The sequence below is a fragment of the Toxorhynchites rutilus genome, chromosome 3, assembly GCF_029784135.1.
Source record: "Toxorhynchites rutilus septentrionalis strain SRP chromosome 3, ASM2978413v1, whole genome shotgun sequence".
Lineage (NCBI taxonomy): Eukaryota > Metazoa > Arthropoda > Insecta > Diptera > Culicidae > Toxorhynchites > Toxorhynchites rutilus.
The window spans coordinates 109,539,214-109,552,295 of NC_073746.1; the positions used below are offsets into that span (position 1 = coordinate 109,539,214).

The 13,082-nt window shown below is 40.7% G+C and overlaps 3 protein-coding genes across 3 annotated transcripts; 2 read left to right on the forward strand and 1 right to left on the reverse strand.

The window, feature by feature from the left end:
* Positions 1 to 2,995: 2,995 nt before the first annotated feature.
* On the forward strand, positions 2,996 to 5,073 carry LOC129776964 (glutaryl-CoA dehydrogenase, mitochondrial). Its single transcript, XM_055782952.1, has 6 exons — positions 2,996 to 3,256; positions 3,320 to 3,343; positions 3,591 to 3,725; positions 3,782 to 4,598; positions 4,663 to 4,823; positions 4,885 to 5,073. The coding sequence occupies exons 1-6, from the start codon at positions 3,184 to 3,186 to the stop codon at positions 4,947 to 4,949; spliced, it is 1,275 nt and encodes a 424-aa protein (XP_055638927.1). The 5' UTR covers positions 2,996 to 3,183; the 3' UTR covers positions 4,950 to 5,073.
* Positions 5,074 to 5,312: 239 nt separating this feature from the next.
* LOC129776428 (ribosome-releasing factor 2, mitochondrial) lies at positions 5,313 to 8,615 on the reverse strand. Its single transcript, XM_055782060.1, has 4 exons — positions 8,176 to 8,615; positions 7,656 to 8,111; positions 7,233 to 7,599; positions 5,313 to 7,170 (listed from the first exon to the last, which is right to left on the reverse strand). Exons 1-4 carry the CDS (start codon positions 8,318 to 8,320, stop codon positions 5,916 to 5,918), a joined length of 2,223 nt encoding a protein of 740 aa, XP_055638035.1. The 5' UTR covers positions 8,321 to 8,615; the 3' UTR covers positions 5,313 to 5,915.
* A 1,991-nt stretch (positions 8,616 to 10,606) lies between these two features.
* Positions 10,607 to 12,030, forward strand: LOC129776258 (transcription factor A, mitochondrial). Its single transcript, XM_055781803.1, has 2 exons — positions 10,607 to 10,761; positions 10,823 to 12,030. Exons 1-2 carry the CDS (start codon positions 10,709 to 10,711, stop codon positions 11,526 to 11,528), a joined length of 759 nt encoding a protein of 252 aa, XP_055637778.1. The 5' UTR covers positions 10,607 to 10,708; the 3' UTR covers positions 11,529 to 12,030.
* The last annotated feature ends 1,052 nt before the right edge of the window (positions 12,031 to 13,082 follow it).

Here is a 13,082-nt window from a genome sequence, read left to right on the forward strand (position 1 = left end):
TCAGCGATTTCGCGATTTTAGTACTTGACCATGTCGGATTTTCAATGTGGGTATCCTAAATCAAATTTCTTCTTTCGGTTTCCGTCCTGCACAACTTTTTCAAAACAAAACGCATCAACGTGCATCAATTTTTATCGTCGAAAGATACAGGTTTCACAAACAATTTGCTGCCAAAAGATATCAGATACGCCTACTACGACCGCTGCTGTAAAATGAACAATGATTCCGGATTCTATATGTTTCAAATTTTAATGTTCTTAAAACGCTCGACGTCGATTCAAAAATGTTGACAATGATAAGATTAGACCGAACGAAGGCTACTTCTGTTGTTAGTGAGACAATAGCAGCAAGTGAGCACGAAGAGTCAATCAAAAAGAAGGGTGGGTAATGTCGGAGACATAATCGGAAAGACGTAGGACTAAACCAATGCCATTTTATAGCGGCGGTCAAATTGGATTTTTCAAGATAATGGAATACGCAGTATTATTTTGACAGCAGAGATAAAGGTGTGTTCAAAATTTCAGATCAATTAGTCAGAAGGAACGGTGAAAAATTTCTATTAATTTGAGACATCCCTACCGACATTTTTTTTCTTACACTATGTATGTTTAATGGCATTACACGAATACCACCAACAATAATATCATTCCCAATCAAAGATAATAAAGCTAAGATTATGCTTAAAAATTAAACTTTTTTATGAATACAGATCTTTTAAAAAAAAACTAAGACGAGAGATTTTTCCAAACCGAAAATGCGGATTTTATTATGACAACCCTGACCATGAGTCGATTTCAATTTTTTAGTTTTTGATTCAATAGTTCACCAGTAGAACTCGATATTGTAACTAAAAGAGATGACAGCTTCATTCCGCCTGAAAAGCCAGTATTATTTTCGGCTCACAAATTTGGAAGATGAATACTCAATACCATCGAAGCGAATAGTTTGTTAACAAGATTTATGAAGAGAATCGATTAATGCAGATAGGTTCTTTTCAAAAGTTACGCGAGCTTTCAAAAGCAGTAGGTTATCTCTTAGTCGCCAAGACGAGGTGGTGGTGACTCAGTGTTGCATTGTCATAAGAACACCAACACGTCAAAACCACTCTGCATCATGTGGCTGCAGAATCTCGAATATCACCAAAGAAGAGAATGCAGAATTGTAGACGTTTGTGATAAACTTCTCTCTCCCTCTCGCTCAGGCAAACATTCCCAATTCACGTTGATGGCGGAATGGTGTCGACATCTGGGCACGACATTAGTTTGTATGAGGCCAACTATTCTCTATCAGATTAGTCGGCCCTAAGGCAGTTTTAAAATGCTAAAATTTGTATGAAAATTTCTTCTTGGCGTTATTTACCTACTAGAAGTACGTTGTTCTGACCCTAATTTGAACTATTTTGTATAAATTTTCAGATATTCTCATCAAAACTCACTAAAATAGTCTCCAGACACAGACAGAGTTTTTGTATGATATTTTTCCACTACTTGCAATCAAAAATGGTTTTCATTTACATTTGATTTGATTTGAGAAAAATAATTTTCATCAATAATTTTTATTTTAAAAGTGTGTTCATAAAAATATAAGGATAAAAAAATTGTAGGAGGTTATGTTCAAGACACGACCGCATTGTTGACGTAGAACTACGCTGTAGTTTAAATCAAGTCGCTTGTTTATAACTGCGGATATTATTTTATAATGCTACGAAAACTTTGAATTAACCATTTTACCATTTACCAGCTCCTCCTCCACCATTGCTTTGAGAAAAGTATTCGACCCCTCGCCGTCCAGCTCGTCCAGCAACGATGTTATTCAGTCGATTTCCTCACGAAGAATGAAAGTTTACCTCAGCGAGATCAACCGTTTATACTCTAGGCAAATATTCCCCTCCCTTCTTCTTCTTTTTCTTTGTTCACTGAGACTTTACACCCTACGGTTTCCACTTCGTTGCTCGTTATTGAGAGCTCTGTTCGGCAAATGGATAGAACAAATGTATGGGGAAATGGGAATGCTTCCAATTTTCATCAATTTAAACCATATACAGACTACGATATTGTAATGTATATCATATCAAACAAATCTTAGGGAATTTCCGATTCGTTTGGTATGTAAATCGCCAAAATCAGTTCGATGCAAAAATACTTATTAATGTTAACTTTATTTCATAAAAACGTGACCTGTTTTCTGATTTGGCACCCTTAATGAAAGACGTAGTTCTACGTCAATAATCCTTATATTTTTATCTAAATATTATTATCTATCATGTCATGCTTACTCCCCCATTTCGTAATACGAAGTTCAAAGCCGTCAACGCGGATTCCGTTTTCATATACCGACCCTTTTATCGACTTCCTGTCCAATCAGTTGCAGCTTGTAACATAAACTCCGTCTTTTTTTTTATCCCATTTATTTATTTATTAAGCTCATTAGCAAAATGCTGTAACAGAGCCGGGTTTTAATCGTGTACATGTACATATATTTATGTTTCTATAAATTGTAAATTACACAGTAGTAGCCATTTAGGCGTAAGGGTATTCTTTCTGTTCTTCCATTGTTCAGCAGAGCGGACAGCGGAGACAGTGGATTTTGTTCATTGTTAGGATATTATTAGAACAGCAGCCCGATGTTTCTTGCAGAGCAGATCAGTTGTATGGGTGAATCGATCTTTGTTCCACCGTTGATCGATCTCCATCGCTAATGATGGTTGCGTGGACGTAGTTATTCTATAACAACACAAAGATGGTCGATTGCGGGTCCTGAGTTTGAACTCACGATTGATCGCTTGGTAAGCGAACGCGTAAACAAGTGGCTCCCCAAACTCCGTCTTGAATCCATCGATAATAATGTAATTAGCTAGATATCGTATTAGAGTACTAATCGCTATTCGTGTGTTACGTAATTTGTGTACAAACCTTATAAGCCAAAATCAATCCTTCATAATGAATGAGACAACACTCGCGAATGAAACCATCATCGAACTCAGCTTTCAACTGAGCAAAAAAAAACAAATAAGCATGTTTGCGTATGCCTATCAGTGACGACTGCTCACGGCACTATTATCAGTGGAAAACAACTTATTTGTCACGCTGTGCGTATGAATGATCACAGACTGAACAGTGCGAAATTGAAAGCTTGACGATCTAGTTGAACTCCTCTCATAATAAACATAAGATCTAGCAGAAAATGGCCCTTCGAGTATTCGTCAACAATCTCAAATGTTTCAGAGATGTGAGAGGGATATCAAATCCAACAAGCGGTAATATTATGAACCCTTATTTATTACAGTTCGATTCTCACTGATTATATTATCCGCTTATAGCTTTTTCTACGTCAGCCAATCAACGTAAGTCTGAAGTTACAGTAACTTAGCTTATCTGAAGCCATCTATCGTAACAAGCAATGCCAGGCCCCCTCGAGAAATTCACCTGTCGCTAAGCAAGCGACAGCCTTGTTACTTCTATTCATTGCTTGAGAGAATAATCACTATGCGCACAATTTACAATCATGTTGCGCGATAAGATAACACAGTCCAAAGCGAGGTGGCCCTGGAAGGAGGTTTCCTTTTACTTAAATAATTTGAATTATTTCAGTGGGGTTCAATTGGGAAGATCCACTGAATCTGGAATCCCAGCTAAAGGAAGATGAGATTGCCATTAGGGACTCGTTTCGGTCATACTGTGAAGACAAGCTTAAATCACGTGTGATAGCTGCCAACAGAGATGAAGGTTGGTACGATGCTTAGCTTCTACAGTCTCATCCAATCGTTGATTCACAATTTCAGTGTTCCACAAGGAAATCATGAATGAGTTGGGATCATTCGGTGTGCTCGGTTGCACCATCAAAGGGTACGAGTGTGCTGGTGTCAACAACGTAACCTACGGGCTACTCACTCGTGAGGTAGAGAGAATCGATTCCGGGTATCGTTCGGCCTTCAGTGTGCAAAGTTCTCTTTGCATGGGCGCCATCTACGAGTACGGAAGTGAAGCCCAGAAGCAGAAATATTTGCCGCGGATGGCCAAGGGTGAGCTGATTGGATGTTTCGGTCTGACAGAACCAAACCACGGCAGCGATCCCTCCGCAATGGAAACGCGCGCAGTGCATGACCCAAAAACCAAAACCTACATATTGTCGGGCAGTAAAACGTGGATCACCAACTCGCCGATAGCGGACGTGTGTATCGTTTGGGGAAAGACCGAGGACGGTAAGGTTCGAGGATTTATTGTAGATCGCGCGGAAAGTTCACAAGGTTTGTCCACACCAAAAATTGAGGGCAAATTTTCACTCAGAGCTTCCGCCACGGGAATGATTCTAATGGATGAAGTACGCATCCCGGAGGACAATATTCTGGCCAATGTGTCCGGTATGCGGGGGCCTTTCGGTTGCCTGAACAATGCACGCTACGGCATTGCCTGGGGAGCTCTGGGAGCGGCGGAGACCTGCTTGAAGGTCGCGAGAACGTATACACTAGACAGGAAACAATTCAAGAAACCACTCGCTGCCAATCAGCTGATGCAGAAGAAGATGGCTGATATGCTGACGGAGATTAATTTAGGGCTGGCTGCCTGTCTGCATCTAGGAAGGCTCAAGGACCAGAAAATGTAAGTCGTCTGAATTGTCGTGTAGGGTGCAGGATGCGATATCTAATCTAACACTACACTCAAGGCATACACCGGAAATGATTTCCATGTTGAAGCGTAACAATGCAGGAAAAGCCCTGGAGATTGCGCGGGTCGCTAGGGATATGCTGGGAGGTAATGGAATATCCGACGAGTACCATATTATCAGACACGTGATGAATCTGGAAGCAGTGAACACATACGAAGGTATTGTTGATGTGATATTAACTTGAGAATAACTGATGTCTAATCTCAATCCTATTACCAGGAACGCATGACATACATGCGTTGATTTTAGGACGAGCTATTACCGGAATTCAGGCATTTGCGTGAGGTTTGTGAGGTTGAATGTGTCCCTTGTATTCAACTGAGTATATAGAAACGTCGTACATCTTCAAATAACAAAATATATATATAGAGCGTCCAAAGTCTTCCAAATAAATATTTTGTATACAGATTCAGAGTTATTAATTCAGTTTCAGTTTCTAGAATTCATGTGGGAGTTTCAACAGTAATTCAATCATATATGGTCGGTGACAGAGGGGACCAAGTAGCAAAATTGAAAATTTCGAATTATTGATTATATTTGGTTAAGCATTAAGTAAGCTACATACCACATTTATCAGATGTGGAAAATCACGCATACAACAGGAATAACGGATCCAAATTGTTATGATTGATCAACGAAACCCCCTCATAAAATGCAGTCAGAGCGGACCATGTACCATTTACTATGAAGAAATGGCTCCATATCATGTGCAGACAGAGTGAACCATGTGTCAATAATTTGTTCATTGAATTTAAACGATTTTCAAGCGCCAAATTCAAACCAACAAAACTCTGACTGAACGGATCAGTGAAAAATGCTGGTCTTCAGTGTATTTGTGTTTTTGTATATTTTTTTACCTTGGAGTTGGGACCCTGATGTCTGTCGCTTCATATCACCATATGGCCGCTCTTCTGCGCTGAAAGTCTAAATTCTCTCTCGGCCGATGGCATTGGAAGCTGCCTGTATCCTGATGCGCGGAATCCTATGGGTGTCACCCACTGCCATCAGAACAAAGTCGTCCGCGTAAACAGGCTATTCATGGCGGCGAGAAAGGGACTGACGGCAAGAACAAAACCTTAAGGTACTTCTGTTTCCTCGTGGAAAACTCGGTATTGAGGACTTCTCAAAAGGGCTTTTTAACAGTAACAGGTGCTATCATCGCGTTGAACAACTATTGTACAGTAGAAAATCATGAGGGCTTTCTCTTATCAGCAGAAATGTTCCAAGAAGAAAACGCTAACAAAAATATTTTATTCTAATCCATGAGCCCTCCGAATAGCGGTCGCTTCATCCATCTCATTAAGCATCACGTACCCGTTAGGTTGCATCGATACGCTTGCCGTCCCAGAGCTGATACATCGCACCTCACTGGAATAGTCATCTAGTTCCGCGAGAGGCGCATTTGCAAGTAACACTTTGTGGCTGGGACCGCGATATTGCACATCTTCCACTGTTGCGCGCCTCCGGCTCAAATCCGCAAGGATAGCATTCAAATACTCCGAGGGCATCGCAATTTCTAGCAACATTACAGGCTCCAGCAGCCGGCAGTTTGCCGTGGAAAGAACATGCCTTACGCACTGTGCCGTAGCTGCCATTATGAACGTATCGGAGGTTCCCTTGCCAATTACTAGGTGGTGAAGTGTTGCCGCGACGTTCGTCAGTTGCCCTCCCAGTCGCGGTCCACGCTCCAAGGCAGCAAGGGTACCTTTCCGCACAAACGACATCTGCTTAGGTCGTACAAGCTTTAAGTTATCCTGAGCCTCTGGAGAGTTGTCCAAGTGGAATTTTTCGTGGTTTCGCTTTTCATGGATTGTGACTTCCATCTGTACAAGTTGCTTACTTCCCACGATTTCTTTCTCAGCCGCCCAGCAGCCTCGAATGGGCTGCTCTAACGTTTCTTTATAGGCAATTTGAAGAGGTCCAAGATCGACGTCTATTTTATACTCTGTTAAAATCCTAGATTTAATTATTTCCAAATGTAGCCTGCCCATGCCCCCTAGTACCGTTTGCATAGTAGTTTCGTCATACGACACCCGTAGACTGGGATCTTCACGTTGCAACTCTCTCAAAGCATTGTCTAGTGCCGTTTGATATGCCGAAGAAGGAGGCTCAATTGAGCAGAAGTAAACAGCATCAGGAACCACAGTGCAGAGCGACAATTTCGATGCGACAATAACGCCCAAATCATTTTCTTCATCCCTGGATGATAACGCGTCTAATTTTTTGATTGCATTTTTCAGTGATGAAGCATTTGTTACCACCAAGTCTCCCGTCACAGTTGACTTTGGGCCAGCGCATAGGCCTATATTACCTGCACCAACGGTGGCTATTTCACGATACTCGTCCGCCCACGGTGCATAGATTCTTTGGATGGTTTCTGTGACTCCTTTGGCAGTGGTAATTTTTGCGCCTTTTTTTACACTTCCACGGAAAACCCGAATCAAACTCAGCGGACCTCGCTGCTTATCGTGAGTCACTTTAAAAACCTTTCCCACAAAATCGGAGCTGAGATAAAATACCAACTTCAACCAATGTTCATTCATTTGTTCAACCAACTGAAAACTTACCCAAAACAGTCATAAATTTCGTTCCTCTCATTTGGTGCTGGCAAATATTTTAGCACCGCATCCATCAGAAGTTGTACTCCAATGTTTTTGTATGCGGAACCTAAAAGCACCGGCACAACCAGTTGCTTCATAGTACATGTCCTAATAGCAGCTAACAGGAGCTCGGGCTTCACGTTTTCCATACTATCAGATTCAATTATTGCTTGAGCTAGCAAATCGTCTTTTCCCGAAAGCACATCGATTATATCGTGAAGTTTTCCTTGAGCTTCTATCAGAGAACTCTCGTTGAGTCCTTTTCTTCGGTACGTGCGACCATTTGTGTTTTTATCCCAAACTATTTGAGTTCTTGATAGAATGTCTATAATACCTGGAAACTGAATATTATGAGTCATACCTCAAATGGTACATTAGTGTCTCACTCACCTGCAAGCTTTCCTCCATCCATCAAAGGCAACTGCAAGGGCAGAGGAACAATACCGAGCTTCTTTTTCATGTCCTGCAAGCATCCCTCGAAATCGGCACTGTCTTTGTCCATCTTATTGACAAAAACCACCCTAGGCAATTTATGTCTATCCGCTTGCCCCCACACGGTAACGGTTTGCGCCTCAACTCCCGCCGATCCGTCCAATATCACGACGGTGCCGTCCACCGCACCGAGCGATTGTTCCACTTCCATCGTAAAATCAATGTGACCGGGGGTATCCAGCAAATTTATCCGGTGATCCTTCCATTCGAAGCTAACCGCAGCGCTACATATGGTGATACCGCGCTCACGCTCCTGTTCCAGGAAGTCCGTAACGGTGTTACCATGATGGACCTCTCCCAGTACGTTGGTCTTCCCGGAATAGTACAGCATACGTTCCGTTGTGGTTGTTTTACCTATGGAATATCGTAATTTGCTTGGGGCCACATCTAAATGTACCGGGAGGATTTTCTAACTCACCGCCATCGATATGCGCTAAAATCCCAATATTACGGATATAGTTCTCTGCCAGGGTGCCATCGGGAGCACTGTGGTTCCATCGAACGTTAGCCACATGCCGGAGAATTGGCTTCATCCGCAGTAGAACTCGATGATTGCCTAACATGCTGCTAGTTGCGGAACGTTTGTGTTTGTTTACTGCACTCTATATTTTGTAAACACGGCGTGTCGATGAGTGAATGTTGTGATAACCTATAGGCCCTGTTCTCACTGCAACAGTGTTTCAGCGTGGCTTAGGCGGGGCGTGTACAGTGATCCCTGAATCCTGATAATCGTTCGATTAATCGAATACTTCATACAGAAATCGATTATTAATCGACAAATACTGCGCAACCAATAATCGAAGCGAACGAATAATTTACGTCGATTAATCGATCCAAACCAAGAAAAAAAAAACGCACGGTTGTTGCAATTGATTCCCGAAAAGCAATCATTGTCTTTGACGCACCCCTAAATTCATAAACGTATAAGCTCAATGCCGTCAACGCGAGTACAGTGTTTTGAAGCGAATTTTAAAGCTGCAGGAATAGCAGTGCTTCTGAAAGTTGGTTAGAACACGGTTGTATCCGAAATATTTTCAAATGCTTGTCGGCTAAGCCGGAATAATCACAATTCTAATCTAATATCAAATCGAATTTGTTTTTCAGCATTGATCTTTGCAATAGCCGTGCACTTTGCTTTGTTTATGAACCCCAAAATTTGACATTTCTCTTCGAGACAAAAGGCCATATGAATAAAAAAAAGTATTTGCTTATTCTGCTCGTTTTCAAGTAAAATAAACTTTGCTAGTATTCACTTGAATTCGTATGAATAACAGTTTACTTTACTGATTTCGTTTTCTCAATTCGAACATAGCTATTACTTTGTCAAACATCTGTCAGCAGATTCTTTTGGCTTGTCATCACCCTCTCTACGTAATTTATAAATCAGGACCGATGAGACAAAAAGTGGAAACGGAATGTTTGACGCGTCGGAGTACTGGTTATTTTTACTATGAGCACAAGATGGCAGCATTAAACAACAACGAATAAAAGAGTTTCAGACGCAAAGTATGCTCATGAGCACAATTGATAATTACGAAGTACATACTTGATAAATGCTGTTTTATTCATACGGCCCTCCATTTTCGAAAAGTGTTTCGTTAGTTGTCACTCTTATTCATATCAAACGTAGTAAAAACTCAATCTCACTGCTCGACAGCTCGATTCAAGTAAAGTAAATCTGAATTTTGTTTTGATTCATATGGCCTAAAATTTGCTCGAAATCTAGTACATAGAAAATATTATTACTATTCTTTATTAACTCGAAATAGATACTAAATTCAACTCGATTCGAGTTTGAATTTTCGCGAACCAACCCAACAAACAATAATTTTTAAACAGGCTAGATCGCATATAAATTCGCATCAAATTACAATCGTATAGAATATCAATCAAAGGATGCGTCATGTGTCACAACTTTCAACAGCATTGATAGATTAAGTCGTATACCGGTATAATAATCAATTTTATATCGCAATGTGCGCAGTTGCATATGCCAGTTATACGCATCATATATGTGGTCTGTTCAAAAAGTATCGCGATATTCAATATTCGTTTTCAGTTGTTGACGTGCTCGGGCTTCCGGCACGCTTTGCGTCGTTCACATCTTATCGACCCTCCAAGAACATTTTTTTCGAATTCCGATAAACGTTGTTTCGCTCCAAGGTAGGTTCACCAAATGTCACAATCAACATTCGGAATGTGTTTTTTTTATCCCATTTGTTTATTTATTCAGGCTAATTAGTATTTTAGCTGTAACGGAGCCGGATTTTAATCGTGTACATGTTACATGTTTATTGTATCTATAAATTGTAAATTACACAGAAGCCATTTTAGGCGTGAGATTATTCCTTTTGTTCTTCCATTGTTCAATAGACCGGACAGCGGAGACAGTTGATATGATTATTGTTGTGTTATTTATAGCACAACAGCCCAATTTTTTATTGTTTCAAGCAGAGCTTGCATATGGATAGAGAGAGGCCAGGACTCCGACACTGAATCGATCTCCATCGCTGATGATTGTAGCTTGGACGTAGTTATTCTATAACAACACAAAGATGGTCAATTGATGGCCCTGAGTTTTGAACTCACGAGCGATCGCTTAGTAAGCGAACGCGCGTCATTCGAAAGTCGCGATACTTTTTGAACAGACCTCGAATCACTCAAACGTGACTTGGATGTATGTATATTGCCTCCAATTATGGCATTTTATACGATTAATTGTTTGTTGGGGAGTTACTCGTTTCGAAATGCGGAATCAGCTAGATGTCGAATTAGAGGTAACTCACTGTACATCAGTAATCTAAATCCACCGTAATAACCAAATTGGGCGTCCCTCGTCTGCTACGAAAAGGTAAACAAAACGTCATTATTTCACCGTCTTTCGTTTTTCACGAGTACAAATTATTTATTCGAATGCGTCCTAGCTCGTTCTTGAGCCCGAAAAAATACAAATGAATACTTTAGTCCGTCTGTTTCAGTCACCAAGACTGTGGATTACGTCGAGGTAAGAGCATACCATTTTGGCTCTTCTACAGCGATGGTTTAATTCACGCATTTGAGTATAGACCCACAGGATTGCCATATCAGGTGAACTCCAGCATTACAACCACAGCATATTCAGCTGATCAATCAGCTACCAATTCCAAACTCCCGGAAAAGCCGAAGCGGCCTATCAATGCTTTCATGAGATTCTTACAATCCGTTCGTTCTTCATTGCGGGCCCAACACCCGAGTGCTTCTACCCCAGAAATCGCGAGACTAGCGACAGCTCAGTGGCAAGTTCTAGACGCAAAAGCCAAGTCAAAGCTTGAAGATGAGTACAAAAAAGATCAAGCCGTCTGGCTGCAGAAAAATGCTAAATACTTAAGTGAGCTGACCGACGATCAGAAGGAAAGCATTCGCCAGGCTCAGCAGGATAAAAGTGAAAGAAAGGCGAAGCGAGAATGCCGCATGAGAGCCAAACAGCTTGGCAAGCCGAAGCGACCGCAGAATGGTTTTCTACTCTTCGTTTCGGAACACGCCTCAAAGACTGCATCTAAGGAAGATAATATAGCTCAGGTTAAGAGTTTGGCCCAGAAGTGGGCCAAGTTTACCGACGTAGAGAAGAAACCTTACAACAGTCGCGCATTGGATGCACTTCTGAAGTACCAAAACGACATGAGAATTTGGGAGGAACAGATGGTTGCGGAGAATAATTTGGACGTTATTCGACGCAAACATATTCTACTTCCAGAGAAGAAACGACGCGGCGACCCGTCTGCTAGCCAATAGGAATTCGGGTGTCCCTATCCAGACGAATTGCCATTATCTTTAGCGAAAAGTAAGAGTTCTCCGGAATACCTTCGAAGGACTATTCGGGATCCAGCTGTTAAAGAATCATCCACAGAATTGATGGATAGGGATACGAGTGAAAGGAAGGTGAAGCTATCGGCGAACAGTCAACACAGCGCTCAAACAACCAAGGAAGGCCCTGCAACGGAAGCAGAGAAGCAGGGACAAAAGAGGGGTATTGTAAGCAAGTTGAAGTCGATCTTCAACTTCTGACGTTGGTGTCGTTGGAAGGATACATTGCTTTTAATAGTACTGTGGCTGTATTTTTAAACAATCCTTTTTTTCTTTGATACAAGCAACACTCCTGCTATTATCCTTCCAATGAATTTACCAATTGTCCTTTTGAAACAATGTGCGTTGTTTAATCTTATATAAGTTTTTCAACCTTCTCTCATAAGTTTGTGGCAAAAAAGTAAATAAAACTAGTATTGTAACCATGCGATTTCGTTCATCATCATTTTGATCGTAGACTGTGAATGTTCCGATAAGAATTTAGGCGAACTAGATTTTTGAAGCTTGTAGTACAAACAGTTCAAACCTGAAATTTATTGTTTTACAAAAATCTCAACAAATTATGTGTCACTCACATGAATAGCCCACGTTTTCTACCATGCTACCAAGATTAAGGTCTCTACGAACGTTCAGTGCTGCGCAATGTAACTAATAAATTTAGAACAATAGTTTGTTAATTCGTTAATGCTACAAATGATATTGATTTCATACCTTTCTACAATCGAGTTCCGATTTTGATCATTCACACGTAATTCAATCATTTTGTAAAAAGATATTAAAACTCTGAAGGAAAATGGGAAAATTCGAAAAATTTCGATTCGCATGTGTTCTACAATTACATATTGGCAAGCGTTGTTAGTCTATTTGGTCGGTGTTAAGTCAGACCGGACCATGTGACATTTTTATGATTTCGAGAAAAACGAACATATAGTTTAATGCTCTGCAATTTTCAAAGCATTCAATTTCATCGTTCAATACTGTTCTCAGAAATGTTAGCTACTCTCTGGCAATACTTTGACGTATGATAGTTGTAAAAAAACATCAAGTATCATGCCGAAAAAGGCAGTTATTTGGCTGCCTATTCGTACATGGTCCACTCTGACTGAACCAAATGAAGCATTTTTTAAGAGTTGGTTCACTATGACTGAACAATTTCGAAATATTTCTCAATCAATTAACAGTTGTGAGTCAAAGTGTGCCATTCTGCTATGAAAATTAGAACGAGAAGAATTGCGAGTTTGGAACTGCATAAACATTTGTTTGCGTTCAGCATAATAGTCTCTGCCATCTACTTTATTTGATAGCCTGACAAACATGTTAGGCATAAACTTCCCATTTTCAATCATCTAAGACAGTATTCGTAAATAGAATCGTCAAGTTTGAATTCATTGTCATCGCTACAGTCTAAATCGCACTCTGAAATAGTACATTTTGCGATCATTCACACTGAAGACCAGGATTTTTCACTGATCCGTTCAGTCG

What these genes read in the sequence shown, in the direction of transcription:
- LOC129776964 (XM_055782952.1), top strand. Translation starts at nt 3,184, where the DNA reads ATGGCCCTTCGAGTATTCGTCAACAATCTCAAATGTTTCAGAGATGTG. An exon ending in AGCTGCCAACAGAGATGAAG is followed by an intron (nt 3,726 to 3,781) that starts GTTGGTACGATG and finishes TCACAATTTCAG; the next exon opens with TGTTCCACAAGGAAATCATG. An exon ending in AGGCTCAAGGACCAGAAAAT is followed by an intron (nt 4,599 to 4,662) that starts GTAAGTCGTCTG and finishes ACTACACTCAAG; the next exon opens with GCATACACCGGAAATGATTT.
- LOC129776428 (XM_055782060.1), bottom strand. Translation starts at nt 8,320, where the DNA reads ATGTTAGGCAATCATCGAGTTCTACTGCGGATGAAGCCAATTCTCCGG. An exon ending in TTTAGCGCATATCGATGGCG is followed by an intron (nt 8,112 to 8,175) that starts GTGAGTTAGAAA and finishes GATATTCCATAG; the next exon opens with GTAAAACAACCACAACGGAA. An exon ending in GAAATTTATGACTGTTTTGG is followed by an intron (nt 7,171 to 7,232) that starts GTAAGTTTTCAG and finishes ATTTTATCTCAG; the next exon opens with CTCCGATTTTGTGGGAAAGG.
- LOC129776258 (XM_055781803.1), top strand. Translation starts at nt 10,709, where the DNA reads ATGAATACTTTAGTCCGTCTGTTTCAGTCACCAAGACTGTGGATTACG. An exon ending in AGACTGTGGATTACGTCGAG is followed by an intron (nt 10,762 to 10,822) that starts GTAAGAGCATAC and finishes ATTTGAGTATAG; the next exon opens with ACCCACAGGATTGCCATATC.